This window comes from Erpetoichthys calabaricus, chromosome 3 (assembly GCF_900747795.2).
Source record: "Erpetoichthys calabaricus chromosome 3, fErpCal1.3, whole genome shotgun sequence".
NCBI lineage: Eukaryota > Metazoa > Chordata > Cladistia > Polypteriformes > Polypteridae > Erpetoichthys > Erpetoichthys calabaricus.
In genome coordinates, this window is record NC_041396.2 from 53,826,510 (window position 1) to 53,846,535 (window position 20,026).

At 36.2% G+C, this 20,026-nt stretch overlaps 1 protein-coding gene across 3 annotated transcripts in view; it reads left to right on the forward strand.

Annotated features, from left to right (window-relative positions):
- Window positions 1-20,026, forward strand: part of rcan2 (regulator of calcineurin 2) — a 191,724-nt gene that overhangs the window by 139,507 nt on the left and 32,191 nt on the right. For 2 of the 3 annotated variants that reach the window (XM_028796834.2, XM_028796835.2), the window contains one exon: window positions 19,490-19,663. The exons of the other annotated variant lie outside the window; for it this stretch is intronic. In XM_028796834.2, coding sequence (XP_028652667.1) covers window positions 19,490-19,663 — 174 coding nt within the window. The remainder of the gene's footprint in view (window positions 1-19,489; window positions 19,664-20,026) is intronic. 3 annotated transcript variants of the gene reach the window in all.

The following is a 20,026-nucleotide window of genomic DNA, read 5'->3' on the forward strand; positions in this document are numbered from 1 at the left end:
ACACTCCTACCTTACCTACTACATGCATAAACTTAGGTTCCTTGATCAGTCTACTTCCCCAAAGTTTATTTTTTGTGATATCAAGGTTCATTATTTGGTCTGTAGTTGATAACCATTTTTGGAATAATGTTGAGTTCAGTAAAGTTTACTGCTTGCTTCAGTTACATCAAAGCTTAGATGTTTGCTTTGAGCATGGGAAATGTGAGATATAAATAAAGTGTGCAATGTAAATAAAATGTATTCATATTATTATTTACCTTAGTACGACTAAACCCACCAAAACCAAAGTGCTTTTCTGGGTACATCTAGGCCAGCTTAATTCTTTCTCAGTCATCCTCTGACCCTATCATCTTCTCAAGTAATTTGTACCAGAAGCCATATCTTTTCTCTCTTGCATTTTAAACATACTATTAATTTTTTGACACTTATAAAACTGACTCATTTGTTTTCTTTCTACTAAGACTGAGTCTGCTATGCTTTCTGGAAGGAAAAACACAGTTGACTTTCTTAGTTGATTCTTGTTTATATGCTCTTCTAATATTTTTTTAGGTCTAATTTGATGGCAATACATTTGCAGGATTCTCCCAATCTTAATATTACCATCAGAGTTACAATTTATTTCTGTTATTTTTTAATCTGCCATGAAATTTTGAGTGGCTTTGAATTTTATTCTTCTTTGCTTTTCAGGATGCCTTGTAAAAAAGCTCCAGTTCAGAATATATATATATATATATATATATATATATATATATATATATATATATATATATATATATTTTTTTTTTTTTTTTTTCCTTAATTATTTTCTGCATTCAGGGTGGGTAATTGGCTTGCATCTGATACTGCTAGGATAGGTTCTGCCCCCTCAACCTTATTATTACATAAATCTGGTTTGAAAATGGATGGATGCAAAAATGCTTTATTACTTTTTTAAATATCTTAAATATCTTTATTGATTTTAATTAGAAACAGTTAATATTCCCTAAAGTCAAGTCAAACTTAACAACTCAAAGCAAAAATTCAACCCCCATTCAAGAGAAAGAGAAAAAATCCAGCAATCAAAGCTATTCTATGAAAGGAGCAAGAAAAGAAGGGTATCCTTTTCCATGAAATGGAAGCTTATTCTAAAATGTTATTGATTAGAGCCTGTCATTTTAAAAAAAAAATTGAACAGATCCTCTAAGTGAGAATTTGATTTTTTCCAATTTCAAGTAGTATAAAACATCAGTTATCCACTGACTTAAGAATGGTGGAGTGTGATTCTTCCAGTTGAGCAAGGTAAGTCTATGTGCTATTAGTATATTAAAGACAATTACAGTTTGTCTTTCTCCACTTTAAGGCCATCTGGAAGTACACCAAACATGCTGTTCATTGGTTAGGAGTGATTTTGACACTTAGACTGTCTGATAGGCATGCAAATATTTTTGTCCAAACTGTCGTTAATTTGGTGCACACCCAGAATAAATGGCCCAGTGAGACTGGAGCTGGATTGCAATGTTGGATCTTGCCCTGGAAACATTTTGGACAATTTTAAATGAGATAAATGCGCTCGATATAAACTGTTAAGTTGAATGATTGAATGCTTTGCATATGGAGGTCAAGTATGCATGGCTGCTTTCCACTCCTTTTCTGAAATATTAAGTGAAAGATCCTTTCCCCAATATCTTCTTGGGTCTTTGAAAGGAAGGGAGTTTAAAATATTTTTATAAATTGTAGATATGTTATCTGAGTCTTCAAGACAGATCAATAATTCTTCTGGAATTGAACAAGGTGCAAAGTGAGGAAAATTGAGCAGGTTCTGTTAAGCAAAGTTTCCAACTTGAAAAAAGGGGAAGAATTGTGTTAATGAGAAATTGTATTTGAAGCATAATTGTTCATAGGATGCAAAGACATTATCTATGTACAAGTGTCTACGTGTTTTGATCCCAGGCATTTTCGAGACATGAAATAATGTACTGTATATGTTTGAGAAAGTAGAAAAAGGTGGTTGTTATGTAGAGGTGCAAAAGATAAAAGCGTCTCTGTCTTAAAGTGCTCCCTACACTGGTTCCATATTCTGAGAGAATATGAACAGGGAATATAAAGAAGTACTGCAAGATTTTTTTCTATTGCAGACCAATTTGTATCGCGGTCCAGGTCTTTATAGCTTATATATTTGCCATCCAGTAATAAAACTGAAAGGTAGTGCCATGCCCCCTTCTGCTTTAGGTTGTTGTTGAGTCGCAGTTTGGATGCGTGGATGTTTGTGATATAGCGGGTCCACGGTTCGAAATGAAAAGCCAGTTTTTAAATAATTCATTTGGCCGTGTCAGTCTCCATGGCATGATCGTGCAGCCACGGGGAGTTGATGAAGTAATTGGGGCGAGTCGCACGTGCGGGTGCGATCGTAATGAACTGCTCAATTGGCTTCCTGCAGTGTGTGATTGAGGCTCTGCGCCCACAGAGCTGTATAAGAACGGGCCGGCACAGAGAAAAAGGAAAGAGAATCAATAAAAAAGTGAGAGCGGCAACGAGGTGGAAGAGAGAGGTCAGCGTGGTCAGGGGTCCCATGTGGAGCAAGGATCGGCACTCGAGGGATGGATCACACCCAATGACTATGTGGAGGAGTGGGCTTGAACGAGGATGAGCCATCCCTAGGGATCTAAGGGATGACTACATGTGCAAGAAGGAAGACAGGAGGACAACCAACCCCTAGCGGTCTGGCAGATGCTGGAGGAGGCAGCCAAGACTGGGGTCGGTAGTGTGAAGACCATGGCAGCTGAAGTTTCTCCAGCTGAGCAATCCTTGTATGAGCAGGAGAGACTGGAAGGAGCTGTTCTTAGCTGGTGACTAAAGGGAAGGAGCCCAGTCCAATATTACGTGCTACAGAATTCACTGGAAAAACTACGCTTTTATTCAAATTGATTTTAAGTCCATATGTCTTTTGAAAATCTGCTAATGGTTTTAGGCCAGCTGGCACAGAATTTTGTGGGTCAGATATATACAGTATCATATCATCTGCATATAGTGATATTTTCTGTTTAAGTCCTTCTCTGACAATCCCCTTTATCTCTAATACATTTCAAAAGCATAGCGCCAACAGTTCAATGGCAATTGCAAAGAGTACCACGATCTAGTTTGAAGTTGTCTAAAATAATGTTAATCCGAACTGAGGTTTCTGGACTAGTATAGAGTAGTTTTATCCATACATATATGTTTGGGCCGAACCCAAATTTGCGCAATGTAGTGAGTGAATAGGTAGTCCCATTCAACCATGTCAAATGCTTTTTTTGCATCTAAAGATGATACAATCTCTGGGGTGTTAGATATAATGGGTGAATATATAATATTAAACAAACATTGAAGGTTAGATGTTAAGTGCCTGTCTTTAATAAGTCCAGTTTGGTCTTGTGATATTATAGAAGAAAGCAACTTCTCAATCCTTCTGGCTAGAACTTTGGAGAATATGTTAACATCGTTATTCAGAAGAATGGTCTCTATGATGCACATTGTAGTAGGTCCTTGTTTTTCTTAAGAAAGATGGTAATTAATGCTTGGTGAAAAGTATGAGGTAGAAATTTTTTGTCTTTAGCTTCTATAAATGTTCTTAATAGTGGAGCTACTATAACTTATTTGAAAATTCCACTGGGTAACCATCAGGGCCGGATGATTTTCCACTTTGAAATTAGTTTATAGCATCTAGTAATTCTGAAAGTGTCAGCTTTTATCCAGTTCCTCAGCACTAAGAGTATCTGGCTGTGGTATCTGTAATGAATAAAGGAACTCATAGAATTGTGTCTTATCTTCTTTAAACTGAGTAGAATATAAGGACTTACAGTACTCTCGAAATGTGTAAGTTGTATTGTTATGGTCAATTTTATCTCCGTCTGTGCTGTAAATTGCAGTTATTGCATTATGGACTTCCTACTTGTGGATTTGTTGGGCTAAGATCTTATTGGCCTTCTCACAGTGTTCATAATAATGATGTCGTGATTTACAGATAAGGTATTTAGTTTCTTTAGAAATCAAAAGGTTAAATTGTGGTTGCAAAACCTGTCTTTTCCTATAATTGCCTCATTTGGAGACTTGGCATATTCGTAATCTATTCTGGTAATTTCACTGATTAACTTTGATGCCTTCCTGGTATCCAATTTATTTGAGTTAGAAAGATCTATACAAATAAAAGGCAAAGCCCTCACTGACTCACTCACTCATCACTAATTCTCCAACTTCCCGTGTAGGTGGAAGGCTGAAATTTGGCAGGCTCATTCTTTACAGCTTACTTACAAAAGTTAGGCAGGTTTCATTTTGAAATTGTACACGTAATGGTCATAACTGGAATCTCTTTTTTGTCCATATACTGTAATGGAGTGCAGGTCGATGGCCGTGGGAGGCGGAGTCGCGTATCGCGTCATCACGCCTCCTACGTAATCACGTGAACTGAAAACAAGGAACAGCCACAAAGAGCGCTGAAGAAAACATTCATTACACAATTGAGAAACAGCGGAGAAGCTGTGTAAAGACAGCTTCACAAAAAAACAGATCCTTAACAAATTGTTATTCGTATATTTTCCCTCAGTTTAAAAAGGTTTTCTTTTCTTCTTAATAAAAATTTAAAAGCAGAACTTCGCCGCTGCAAAGCGCGCCTGACTTTATTGAAAAGAAACTAAACTTGCAGTGCCGCTATTCAATGACACTTGCCTAACGCCTGACTTTATTGAAAAGAAACTAAACTTGCAGCGCCGCTCTTCAATGACACGCCGCTATTCAATGACACTTGCCTAAAAGAAACTAAACTTGCAGTGCCGCTATTCAATGACACTTGCCTAACGCCTGACTTTATTGAAAAGAAACTAAACTTGCAGTGCCGCTATTCAATGACACTTGCCTATCGCCTGACTTTATTGAAAAGAAACTAAACTTGCAGTGCCGCTATTCAATGACACTTGCCTAACGCCTGACTTTATTGAAAAGAAACTAAACTTGCACTGCCGCTATTCAATGACGCGCCGCTATTCAATTACACTTGCCTAACGCCTGACTTTATTGAAAAGAAACTAAACTTGCAGTGCCGCTATTCAATGACACTTGCCTAACGCCTGACTTTATTGAAAAGAAACTAAACTTGCAGTGCCGCTATTCAATTACACTTGCCTAACGCCTGACTTTATTGAAAAGAAACTAAAGTTGCAGCGCCGCCGCTATTCAATTGACACTTGCCTAACGCCTGACTTTATTGAAAAGAAACTAAACTTGCAGCGCCGCTCTTCAATGACGCGCCGCTATCCAATGACACTTGCCTATCGCCTGACTTTATTGAAAAGAAACTAAACTTGCAGTGCCGCTATTCAATGACACTTGCCTAACGCCTGACTTTATTGAAAAGAAACTAAACTTGCAGTGCCGCTATTCAATGACACTTGCCTAACGCCTGACTTTATTGAAAAGAAACTAACCTTGCAGTGCCGCTATTCAATTACACTTGCCTAACGCCTGACTTTATTGAAAAGAAACTAAACTTGCAGTGCCGCTATTCAATGACACTTGCCTAACGCCTGACTTTATTGAAAAGAAACTAAACTTGCAGTGCCGCTATTCAATCACGTGCCGCTTTTCAATGACACTTGCCTAACGCCTGACTTTATTGAAAAGAAACTAAACTTGCAGTGCCGCTATTCAATCACGTGCCGCTTTTCAATGACACTTGCCTAACGCCTGACTTTATTGAAAAGAAACTAAACTTGCAGTGCTGCTGTTCAATTACACTTGCCTAACGCCTGACTTTATTGAAAAGAAACTAAAATAGCAGCGCCGCTACTATTCTATGACACTTGCCTAACGCCTGACTTTATTGAAAAGAAACTAAACTTGCAGCGCCGCTCTTCAATGACGCGCCGCTATTCAATGACACTTGCCTAACGCCTGACTTTATTGAAAAGAAACTAAACTTGTGGTGCCGCTATTCAATGACACTTGCCTAACGCCTGACTTTATTGAAAAGAAACTAAACTTGCAGCGCCGCTATTCAATGACGCGCCGCTATTCAATTACACTTGCCTAACGCATGACTTTATTGAAAAGAAACTATATATGTATGTCTATATATATATCTATATATATATATATATATATATATATATATATATATATATATATATATATATATATATATATATATAAATCTATATATGTAGATATGTATATATATGTGTATATATATATGTAGATATGTATATATATATGTGTATATATATGTAGATATGTAAATATATGTATATATATGTGTCTGTATGTGTATATATATATATATATATATATATGTGTATGTATGTATGTGTGAATATATATATATGTATGTGTATGTATGTATGTATATATGTATATGTGTGTGTGTATGTATGTGTGTATATGTATGTGTATATATATGTTGATATGTGTATATATATATGTATATATATGTGGATGTGTATATGTATATATATATATGTATATATGTATATATATATGTATATGTAGATATGTGTATATGTAGATATGTATATATATGTATATATGTATATGTATATATATGTTTACATAACCTCTTTAACACACTACTTCTCCGCTGCGAAGCGCGGGTATTTTGCTAGTATGAAATAATCTGTCCTCTTAAAAATGCCTTCAGAGTTTCCCAGAGCATACCTGCTGAGACCCTTGATGTTGCATTTGTCTCAAGGAAATAATCAATTTCCTTGAATATGAATTCTGTGCAGTTCTCATCAGTTAATGACAGAAGACGGCAGCTGCGAGATGAGTGTGTAGGATGCAGTAATTTAAGCTCCATGATCGGGGGGGTTGGGGGCATGGTCAGAGACAACAATAGCATCATACTTACAAGATTTGATAATGGGCAAAAAATTATTGTCTATGAGGAAATAATCAATTCTTGAGTAACAATGATGTACCAGTGAGAAGAAGGAGTGTGCTCTTAAGTTAGGATTTAAAAATCTCAATGGGCCTGATAAGTTGCGATCCGTTACAAACTGTGTAATTATCCTTTCAGTTTTAGATGTTATCGCTGTTGTATCTGCGGATCTATCCAGGTCTGGATTTAAAGCACAATTAAAGTCTCTGGCCCTTATAATTTTGTGAGTGCTCATATTAGGAGATAGTTGCAAATACATTTTGGGAGAAAGCTCTGTCATTCACATTAGGTGCATAGATATTAATTAAAATCATTTTAGTATTAGATAAATTGTCCGTCACCATGACATATTGCTCCTCGTAATCAGATATTGCAAATGGCACTACAAATGGAATAGTTCTGTTTATTAAGATTATCACACCCCTGGTTTTCTTTGTAAAGCCAGAGTGAAAAATTTGGCCACACCACTTTGCTTTGTTACTGATGTGAGCTAGAAAGCTTTTTGTTTTGTTTTCATATTTTCTCAGAACAAGAAAACAATGCTTTCTTTCTAGTCAGTTTTGCTTTTTTGAAAAAGAAACAGCCACAGTGTACTGTATATGAGTTTTGATGTTCTCATTTTAGTGTTAACTTTCCTCCAGGCACTCCAGTCCACTTCCACATTACTTTAATTGGTGGATTGGCATCTCATGCATGGTTGATTACTGCCTTGTGTGTGTGTGTGTGCGCACCCTGCGGTGGGCTGGCGCCCTGCCTGGGGTTTGTTTCCTGCCTTGCGCCCCTGTGTTGGCTGGGATTGGCTCCAGCAGACCCCCATGACCCTGTAGTTAGGATATAGTGGGTTGGATAATGGATGGATGGATGGATAGAAATGTGTATTTCCTTAAACATAATGTTTTTGAAGAATGCACTACACTCTACCAACTGCACTACACTACTTGCATTGAGTATGGTGTGTTTCATAATCAGTAAAGTTCACTTCCAGTTAACAGCCTTTGCTGTTCAAATACACTTTTCAAACTGAAGTGTATGTATAGATTGTTGCAATATAAATATTTCAAAAATGCCATTTGCCTTGTAAAATGAAGTGACATCAATAAATACAAGAACTGATGCTACATCCTTTCCTAATGTGTTTATTTTAGACAGATTCATTTTATTCTGTTTTACGATGTCAGGTCTCAAGGCCACTAAAATGTTTATGAAATAAGCACAGTCAGGCATTTTTTCAGAACAAATGTTGGCTTAAACTGACTCAAGATATTGTAGAGTTACTATATTATTAATTAGATTTATTCACCAGATTCTTTTGTGATTTCTTATCTGTATGGTTTTATGGTTAACCCTACTTTTATGAAAACTATGATAATATTTCAGTCTAAAAGTGTTTTAATATATAAACAAAGTAATGTAAAGTTAATGAGTGTCTCGCCATCTTATACACTCTCAGGATTTTCAGTGTCTAGTTTTGACAATTTAACAGACAGATCCATTAGTAGTGCAGACTTGCATATAGAATAAGAAGCAAAAGCTATAGTCTTACAGTTGGTCCCACTTTGCTATATACATTATATATAAATATAGTGGGTGATGCACACAGAAATGGTGTACTATACTATATCAGTATGTATATGTCTATGAAATGTAAACAAATCTAAGCAAACCACACAGAAGCCTTATTGATTGTAACATTTCTTGTACACTTCTATGAAAAGATGGCTGATGTTTTTTAATTAGATTTTTTATTTTTAAAATGTTTTAATGCAGAATGCAAAACTGCCACTGCAAATTTTTCTGTTAATTGTTAAAAATTGACCAATTAAATGGCAAGATTCCAGTTTCATCTCTTTGTCGCTAGCTTTTATTGGATTTCAAAGTGTGACATTTTTATTTTCAAGCCAAAAGCAAAGAGTACAGAAACCTCTTCAGCAACTGTAGTTAATGTTGTCTCAAACTGGGCCCTTCATTAACTGCAAAGCTCCTCATACTCTTCCATCTTGGAACGAGGTTAAATTTATAAAAACAAGTGAACATATTTTATTATTAGACATACAATATAATAAGTACAATTTAAAATAATAATGAAACTGATACATTATTTAGAATGTTATTAAAGTTGTTGGCAAGATTTGTCTTAGTCTATCACTGAGGAAACCTTTACAAAGTTACATCATGACAAAAAATGCATGATAATCAAATAATCAAAATCATCCCAAACATCAATTAAAAATGTAGTCAGTAGTAATTATTGTAAAGCATAATCTGACACAGCAAAGACTTCAAGTGGAGAGAAAAGAAACGATTACAGTTTTGCAAGTAAAGTGCAGTTCTGATAGCTACATGATATAAGGCGTTCTGAGTATGTTGACATTACATATATAATTCACATAGCACATGCATAGAGAAGCAAATTTTAAAAACTCAGTCCATAGCTATTATGTTATAAATGTTCTGCTGTAGCCTTACTTGAATGGTGATGTCAAAAACTTTCCAAGCACACATATAATTACGTGAAAATTTACTGCTACAATATTACAAACTTACCAATAGACAATATGCACATTTAGAAAGTTATATACAGTATATGCTAAATGCACATCAGGTATATATTACACAATGTGGGGGAGCTTCTTTCTAAAAATGATGCACCCTGTTTCCTAGCTTATCTTATCTGATAACTGGCATAGCTTCAGTCACAACAATAAGTGGCTATCAGAGTTTAACTTATTTTAGTGTTTTTAGTACCACTCCCTATGATTTTTATCATATTTGCTATATGATTTTAAACACCCCACTAGTTTAAAATTCAACTTATTTCCATGAGTTGTAATTTTAGGAAGAGTTCTTCTGCTGGTAACACCAGTTTTAATGGAGTTTACATTGCATAATAAAGCTATTTTGTCTTAAGATCTTGAGACTTAACAGCTCTTTTAAATGTAACCAGAAATATATAGTGCCATATCTATTTTTATAAAGATTGTCATAGCAACCACTACTTAAAAATCTTCCTGTTGTGTCTTCCATTATACATGTATAAACATGTTCTGTGTCTCCCATCACACATTTAGCAGAAATATAAAGTCACTGCAAGACTAGGTTTAAGATGAGAACTTCTACAATGCATACCAAGTTATTGGCTAATACACTAGATGATTACACTGTGATCTACTGAGATGCATCCACTTATTGACCCAGAGAAAACTAAACAGCCATTCTATCATTTGCTAAAATACTTTGCATGCTGAAGACTGTGACCATTGAACTCAAAAAAGTTTCCATGCAGTTTTATTTTCAATGACTGCCGTGAACTCTGGATTTTGAGCACAGTCAGTCAATGATAGTTTGTAAAGTTCCATCTTAAACATGTAAAAGTATTTGCATTTAAAAATACTTTGAAAAGTTCCCGACATATTCTACTCAAGTACAGTACTGAGAGTAAATGTAGTTAGTTATGTTTCACCATAAATTATATCTTAGAGTAAGACATTCCTCTTCAGAATTATCTTTATACATTACTCAGATTCTTGGCTTCTTGTCCAGTTCAGGTCACAATGAAAATTCTGATGGAAATTTCCAAGGCTATATGTTACAACTGGAGCAGTCGCTCATTCCTGGTCCACAAAATTAGCAGGGGTTAATCTGCCCCTGAAATGCATATGTCAATGCTGGTCCATGGGTTCTCCCCTACCGCTCACCTCCTTTAACTCACAGTAACTCCAGCCTAATTCTGCTCTGCTATCATTCTCTCTACCCTCTTGATTTCTTCCTCCCATTTTCTGATTCTGATCTACTCATACCTTTTAAAACCTTGTGAGTACAGGTGCATTAAATGATGTCCAGATCCTCAATGAGAGATCATTGTGCTGACTATGGTTGTGCACAAAATTAGCAGTTAGCCAATTTCCTTTTACGTTCTCTGTGGCCACACAGCTTTACTCCTGCACATCTACACTTATGAGGTTTGAGCTGCACTGGTCTTTTAAAACACCTGCACCTGCTAAGATCTACCACACACGCTTTACCATAAACTTCAGCTAACATTACTGCCTCATACCAGATCAAGGCAAGGTTGATTTACACCTTGGGATCCTTCTGCCTGGTGATTCTTGTGTTTTTGTGGACTTCCTTAGAACACATAGGTTTTCTCAGACATTCTAAAGTTAATATATGTATGTTTATTTGGATCTAAATTAGCCCAGAATTAGTGTGTATGAGTGTATGTCCATTTATGCGTATTGGTTGCCTATCTCATATTGCTGTAGAAATAAATTCGGCTGCTCCTACATTCTTAACTGGAATACACGTTAATTACATGGATCAGTGGACAGCTCCTATTCTGTGCACATTTCCTTTATTTTTACATTCTCAAATGTACTGCACCATCTCCAGCAAGAGCATGATCAAAGCTGAAACAACTAGGAGGATAAATATAGTTAGAAATGTCTCTTAGTACCCCAGTTTCCTGTCACATGGTAAATGCGCATTTTTGGTAAATTGGTGAGTTTAAATTGACCGGAAATGGGTTTGGGTGTGTGCATGAGTATAACGTTGAGAGTCAAATAGCATTTCTTTAAATCATCCATCCATTTTCCAACCCGCTGAATCCGAACACAGGGTCACGGGGGGTCTGCTGGAGCCAATCCTAGCCAACACAGGGCACAAGGCAGGAAACAATCCCGGGCAGGGTGCCAACCCACCACAGGACACACACAAACACCAAGCACACACTAGGGCCAATTTAGAATCGCCAATCCACCTAACCTGCAAGTCTTTGGACTGTGGGAGGAAACCGGAGCGCCCGGAAGAAACCCATGCAGACACAGGGAGAACATGCAAACTCCACGCAGGGAGGACCCGGGAAGCGAACCCAGGTCACCTAACTGCGAGGCAGCAGCGCTACCACTGCGCCACCGTGCCGCCCTTCTTTAAATCAGAAAGCTGAAATTCACATTACCTTTCCTCAGATGCAGTAGCAAAATACTTTTTTGTTTTATTACCGAAAGGGCACCACCTTTCTGAATATGGAAACAGTTTTTAAAATTAAAAGAAAAAATAAGTCTATGTGTAAGTGAGGAGTATATATTTTAAAATGTTTTAGCCCGTTCCAGATTTAACAAATAGGAAATAGTTTTGCTTTTTTTCCCTTTTGGCCCATGTTTTATATTATTTGCTATAAATAGTTAGCCTTTCCCTCAATTACGGATAACATTTTTTAGTTTCTGCCTAAATTAATGTATTCAGTGGAAGTAATGTGCCATTGACATTTTTGAAACCTGCTGTTACAGCTTTGTTTTTATTACTTCTAGAATGTATTTTGGCATTACTAATTTTACTGCATACCTCACAAACTAACTCCAAGAAAATGCATACTCTTCTATTAATATTCATTTGAATGCTTATCCCTACAGCGTCCCAAATGCAAGTGATCCTAGACATTGAAAAGAGTAAAGTAGGTACACAATACTAAACTCTATATGCATTTGACTAAACCTGAGAGACAATATGCTGCAGTTTCAGTATGAGAAAATGCAACCCTATTGTGCTGTATTGTTTCAGTTGACTGTGAAGTTTATGTGATTCAGTGAACTGTTTAATAAAATTTTACATGTCTTATTCCTCATATACTGTACAGAGAATGAAGACCTGCTTACCAAGGCAGATCTAACTTTAACATAGTTTTAAAAGACAAATTACATAATCACTGTATCTATACTTATAATTGCATTTTTAAACAGTGACTTTTTGAAGAGTAATTTACATTTTAACAGTACATATTCTATAGAGAGTCTTAAAAAGTATACACCTGACTTTTCCCAGTGGAATTACTTGAAAGATAAAATGTATGGTATAAAACGTAGCACATAATGAAGAGCTAAGAAAATGAATTAAACAGACACCTTGATGGACATTTGCATATCAATTGTTTAAAGATACCAACAGTGCATGGACAGTAAAGGTGTAAAATCTGAGCACATTGAATCTTTTTCATGTGACAGATTAGCCTTGTGTATTTGGATTATATTTTAATCGAAAGTATAACACTGAATTATTGGAATTTTCACCCTGAACTAGATTAAGTGGCTTTGGAAATGAAAAACTATCGAATTAGTTGTTACCAAGGTGCATACAATTTTTTGAAACAACCTGTATTAATAAATAGAACAAATTGTGTTCTATCATAATTTTTTAATGTCATAATTTAAGTGTATATTCAAAAACATCACTTCAAAATACCTAATTAATATATTATGAAACAAGAAATAATTTAACATAAATCTCCACAATATATCATGTTGTAGTAACACACATTCAGCTTTTCTTTTCGCAAGTTTTTTTTCCAGTAAATGTTGCAGGGGACACAAGAGCCACTCTTTTTAATATTGTGTTTAAACAGCTCTATTGATAAATGCTTGAAAACATTTCAAAGGTTTATGACAATTAAAAGATCAATTGATATTTATGTTTTTCCTTCACTTTTTAACCAGATGTCATGCTCTTGCTGATGAAAAAGAGACACACAGCATAATTCTACCACCAGCACACTTCACTGTAGGTATGATGCTTTTTGAGGTGTGGGCAGTGTTATATTTGCACTAAACTGGTCTGTCTTGACCACTTTATCATGGTCTCATTTGACCATGAAACCTTTTCCCACTTCACAGCTGGGTCACTCTTATGTTTTTTACAAAAATGATTTTGTGTTTTTTACAAAAATGCTTCCACTTGTTTTTTTTTTTACTTTCTTTGAATAATGGCTTCGTTTACCCGACACACCCCATACAGGGCAGTGATATGCAGAGCTCTTAATATGGTTGAGAGATGCAAATTTATACCAGTCTCAGCTGCTGAAGTCTGTACCACCTTGTTTACCTCTCTGTGGCTTTTCTCAAAAGTCATTTTGTTTGTGTAAAGAGTTTTGAAGAAGCACATTTTCTAGGACTAGAAAGGTTGAGTACAAACAGTTATTCAAATGGTTGAGTGCAAACTAATATCTCAAATGATAAAATCTTTTGGCCATTCAAACCCTGTCTTCTGTTATAAGTGCATAATTAAGGTGGAAATGTGTGTGTTATTTATCAACTGCCATGTTCTTGGAAGAATCCCATAACTTCCCAGGCCTTGTGATATGGGGGATTATTGAACTAAATAATTCTATTCACAGATGGGTATGCTGCTGCTGTAAAGTGTACAGTTCGTTTTCAAAGATGTTTAGACTTCTGCAATATTCACAGTTTGATCTGTTTACAGCAAGGTACCCAGTTTGCAACACACAAGCATACCCTTCTGAGTTACATTGTCACCAACAGCCTACACACCAGGATGGACCCATATACGCTTGGATTCAAGCATTTAGCCTATGCTATAATACAGGTAATAACAGCTAATTTGTACACGCTTGAAGTAGAGTTTCTTAACTCATTCATAGTACTTCCAGAATAGGATGTGGTTACAATGTAGTGTATGACTGATAGTTTGCAAGCTTATTTTGTCAAAACCTTCTAATACGTCATTATCCTCAGCTATTGAGTGGGCAGGAGGAGGAGTATAGAAACCTCATCAAAGACTTTGTTAAATGGTGCGACTTAAACCACCTACAACTGAACACCAGCAAAACCAAGGAACTGGTGGTGGATTTTAGGAGACCCAGGCCCCTCATGGACCCCGTGATCATCAGAGGTGACTGTGTGCAGAGGGTGCAGACCTATAAATACCTAGGAGTGCAGCTGGACGATAAATTAGACTGGACTGCCAAAACTGATTCTCTGTGCAAGAAAGGACAGAGCCGCCTGTACTTCCTTAGAAGACTGGCATCCTTCAACATCTGCAGTAAGATGCTGCAGATGTTCTATCAGATGGTTGTGGCGAGTGCCCTCTTCTACGCAGTGGTGTGCTGGGGAGGCAGCATTAAGAAGAAGGATGCCTCACGCCTGGACAAACTGGTGAGGAAGGCAGGCTCTATTGTTGGCATAGAGCTGGACGGTCTGACATCCGTAGCAGAGCAACGGGCACTCAGCAGGCTCCTATCAATTATGGAGAATCCACTACATCCATTAAACAGTGTCATCTCCAGACAGAGGAGCAGTTTCAGTGACAGACTGCTGTCACTGTCCTGCTCCACTGACAGACTGAGAAGATCATTCCTCCCCCAAACTATGCGACTCTTCAATTCCACCAGAGGGGGTAAACGTTGAACATTATTCAAGTTATTGTCTGTTTTTTTATCTGCATTTTTTATTACTCTTTAATTTAATATTTTTGCTGCTGGAATATGTGAATTTCCCCCTGGGATTAATAAAGTATCTATCTATCTATCTATCTATCTATCTATCTATCTATCTATTCAACTTCTGTATTTTAAAGATGATTAGGATTGTTTGCTATTATCATATGTACCATGGCAATTTTTAAACTTTGTTGTACACCCATAGCGTACCCCAGTTAGATGGCTGTCTCCCAATTCTGCAAATACTGAAGAACTACTGTTTTGATATCTTTGAAGCAAACACTCAAAACTCCTATCACTTTTATACTACAAATAGCAGTTACACAAGTAAGCAGGATAAAATAAAAGATTAGGGTAATATTCTAATAGAGGTTACTGTTAGCTACCTGTTATCAATTTTTGACATATTTTATGTTTATTTGTGATCCACTCTTGACCATTCCATAGATAAGTGCATATTTCTTGAATTTCATCAGAGATTGTCACAGTTTTTCTTCCTCTTTACTGAACACTACCTCTTCCTTTGCATGATTCTTGTTGCCTTCTTTTTTTCCAAATAAATGTGAGGTGACCTGTGCACCCTTTACTCATAACATAGCTATAGCTGGTTGGAAGAAAACTTAATGAGTTTATATTGTCGAGTTCTGTCTATATACTGTATAAGTTTATTGGTAAAATGTATGCTTTCTGAAGAAAACTGCATTTGATAAAGAGTTATTATGATTTGTTTTTTGGCATTTTGTTGAGTTTTCTGAATTTCATTCATCCATTTTAGCCTACACATAAAATCTTCCATCCATTGTCCAACCCGCTATATCCTAACACAGGGTCACGGGGGTCTGCTGGAGCTAATCCCAGCCAACACAGGGCGCAAGGCAGGAACAAACCCCGGGCATGGTGCCAACCCACCACAGGACACACACAAACACCAAGCACACACTAGGGCCAATTTAGAATAGCCAATCCACCTAACCTGCAAGTCTTTGGACTGTGGGAGGAAACCGGAGCGCCCGGAAGAAACCCATGCAGACACGGGGAGAACATGCAAACTCCACGCAGGGAGGACCCGGGAAGCGAACCCAGGTCACCTAACTGCGAGGCAGCAGCACTACCACTGCGCCACCGTGCCGCCCTTCTTTAAATCAGAAAGCTGAAATTCACATTACCTTTCCTCAGATGCAGTAGCAAAATACTTTTTTGTTTTATTACCGCAGGGCACACACACACCCACACATATAATCTGTTTCATAAAAAGCTCACTGTAAGTAAATGTCTTTCCAAATTCCTTACCAGTATTATTTTACAAAATGAGAAGTTTATTTCAGTAGTTAATATCAGGGATTTAAAATAATGCATATATTTTGGGATATGTGATTCAAGCAAAAAAATCTGTTTTAGTAACGATTGTTTTGCCTTAATAATTTTATGTTGTTTCATAGAAACAATACACTATCTTTTACAATGTTTATCACTAACAAGAGTTTTAATATTGAAGTCACGTCAAATTATGTTGCAGCCTCTATATTTTACCTTCCATGGTTCCAATCTCTGACATTATTTTCAGAACAAAAACATACTCACAGCAATTTAAATTTGCCATTTTAAGAATTATGTCTAAGTAGTATGCATTGTTAAAGGCAGTTTCTTCAGTATTTACTTTGCCTTTTGGAATGCACCCCCTGGTTCTTTTGATTGCACAGCAGTTTGCAGAACAGATATTTTTAGAAAGCTATTCTGAACAGTTTCAATTTTCTTTCTCTGCCCATATTTGTAATGGAATGCGGCCTATTTTAGACTTCAGATATGTAGAGAGAAGGTCTTACAGATGTTTTCTGAAAGTTGTTGGGAAATTAAACTTACATGGTATTTAAGCACAGTGATAAACTTTACAAAACTAGGAAGTGAGCATTTTTATAAAATGTTACCATTTTTAGAAATCTTCACAATTTTCAACCAAAAAGGTCAAAGAACACATAAATGAGTTGTTTTGTGAAACATTAGTATCTTTAATAATTACACATTAATAGAAAATATTTTATATCTGGGTTTTCAGATTCAGTCCTGGAGTACTGCTGTGGCTGCAGGTTTTCATTCTAAGCAGTTTCAAAAATCAGTTTGACAGTTGTGTTTCTAATTGATCTAATTAATTAATTAGCTAATTATGACACAAATGAACACGAGTAACTGTTGCTTTTTAACATTCAGTGCCATTTCCTCCTGTGTCTGCACTGCTTGTCACTAATGGTCAGTATTAGTAAGGGAGATTGCTCAACGGAAATAAAGGTGAACTAAAAAGAAAATGGTGAAAGTTAGTTGTTTAAAGCTTTGTCAAAAAATATTAATCTTAGAATTACTTCTAAATGTAAATATATAAATGTAATATAAATGAAGAAGGAGGACAAACTAATTAAACAAATAGATCAGTTAGAAGTAAAAGTGACTCAATATTTTATGGAACTGGTTGGGATAAAGGCCAAACCTGAGAAACACTGTTTTTTACTCTTCTTTTTGGCTAGCAGTTAAACTGAACTTTAAAACATTATGTCCTTTTAATTTGTCTTGAGCTATCAATATTGGTGACTATTCAATTTCCCATTTCAAGTCCAAATCAAAAACATTAAGTATAACAAAAGTATGCAATATATTCACTGTTCTTTCCCATTGTTTTTGTTCAGATACCTATCTGTTCCATTAGTTTTAAATTTAACTGTTCCAAAGCTATGCAATAGATCAGTTTTTCAAAACTGCTTAATGCAAAGTACATAAAAATAAATTAGCAGTGCTTTGGAAAGGCAAGGGATGTGCTGTTCTTAGATATAACATATTTAACACATAAAAATCCTATTGCAAAGCAACCAAGTAAATTTTATTTATAAAGCACATGTAAAAACAACTCTCTGTTAACCAAAGTGCTTTACATATAAAAGATGAAAGGCAAGGAAAGGGACAACAAAGTTACAAGCCATGTGATAATCAGCAAAGCCGCATTAAGACAAAAAGCAAAAGTAAAAAAAAACATGCATCTTGATAGACTGTAAAGCTAATGAAAAAAATGTGTTTTAAGTCTACATTTACAAACAATAAATCTATGTACAGCTACTACAAAGGCACAATCCCCTTACAGTTTAATCAAGATCAAGGCACATCTAATAATAGCTGACTTTATAATTAAAATTGGCAGTTCAAGTCAACAGTATAAGGTGGAACCTAGCCATTAAAAGCTTTAAAAGTAAAATGTAGAAGTTTAAAATGAATCCTAAAATGAATTGGCAGCCAATGAAGGAGTGCTAAAACTATACTGGTATGACTTCTTTTCAAACAATAATCTTGCCACAGCATTCTGTATCAATTGCAGACTTGGCAAAGATGATTGACTGATACTCATGAACAAAGAATTGCAATAACATAAATTGTTATAAATACATGGATCACTTTTTCTCTAAATCAGTAAATGACAATTTTTGCTTCACCATACAGATCAGTCTAAGCTGAGAAAAGCTATCCATGATGACTGAGCGTACTTGTTTTTCAAATTTGAGGTCATGTCATCAGTCAGTCATTGTCCAACCTGCTATATCCTAACACATGGTCACGGGGGTCTGCTGGAGCCAATCCCAGCCAACACAGGGTGCAAGGCAGGAACAAATCCCGCGTAAGGTGCCAGACCACCACAGGGCACACACACCCACACACCAAGCACACACTAGGGACAATTTAGGATTGCCAATGCACCTAACCTGCATGTCTTTGTACTGTTGGAGGAAACCAGAGCAACCAGAGGAAATCCACGCAGACATGGAGAGAACACGCAAATGCCACGCAGGGAGGACCTGGGAAGCGAACCCAAGTCTCCTTACTGTGAGGCAGCAGCACTACCACTGCACCACCATGCCGCCCCCAATTTGAGGTCCAGATCAAAAATCATCCTCAAATTTGTAATATATGATTTCACATCTATTGCCAAATGCTCTAGGCTTTTTTTTTCTTGCAGTACTTTTAGATGGACCAAACAGGATTGCCACAGATTTACTTTCATTCAGCTAGAGGATGTAATTAGCTAACCAGTCTTTAATCTACCTCAAGCAGTTGAAAAATGTCTTCAAAGAGCATGTATTGCTAGGTTTCACAGAAAAGTAAAGCTGAATATCATCAGCATAGAAGTGAAATGAAAAATTGTCTGTCGTAATGATCTGTCCTAAAGGTAACATATAAATCAAAAAAGAAAACAAGCCCTAAAAAAAATTAGAGCCTTATAGGACTCCTAATGAGACAACAGCATATGAGGAGAAATGATTTCCAGTACGATTAATTATAGTTTTGATATTTCCAAGCCTAAAGAATTTTTAATAGTTACAAAATATTGTTTTGTCATTTTTCCCCAGGGATTGTTTGAGTCACTTTTCCTTGCCTATGATAATCATGTGACATTCCAGCTCTTTAAAAGCTTCAGACGTGTGAGAATAAACTTCAGTAATCCCAAGGCAGCTGCAAGAGCTCGGATAGAACTTCATGAGACACAATTCAGGGGGAAGAAACTAAAGCTCTACTTTGCCCAGGTAAATAAGCTTTATGCATGGAATTATCCATGATCCCATTTAATATTGTTTCACTTAGCATGCATAATTAAAACCGTGCAATTATTACTAAATAATGTTCATCCTTGTAGGAGCTTTGTGTGCAATGAAAAGATATGAAGAAATTATTGGCATTTTATTATATCTGGATAAGGTACCAAGTGAAATTAGACAGGTATTCTACTGTAAAGTTGTTTGAGAAAATAGTCATTACTGATAATGCTGCGTTTACAACAACAAAACAAACAAAGTGAGGGAACACTACTAAAGTTTATAATATTTAGGAGAAATAAAATGGTACAATTCAAATGCCAACATGACTAAAGATGTGCAGGAAATTACCAC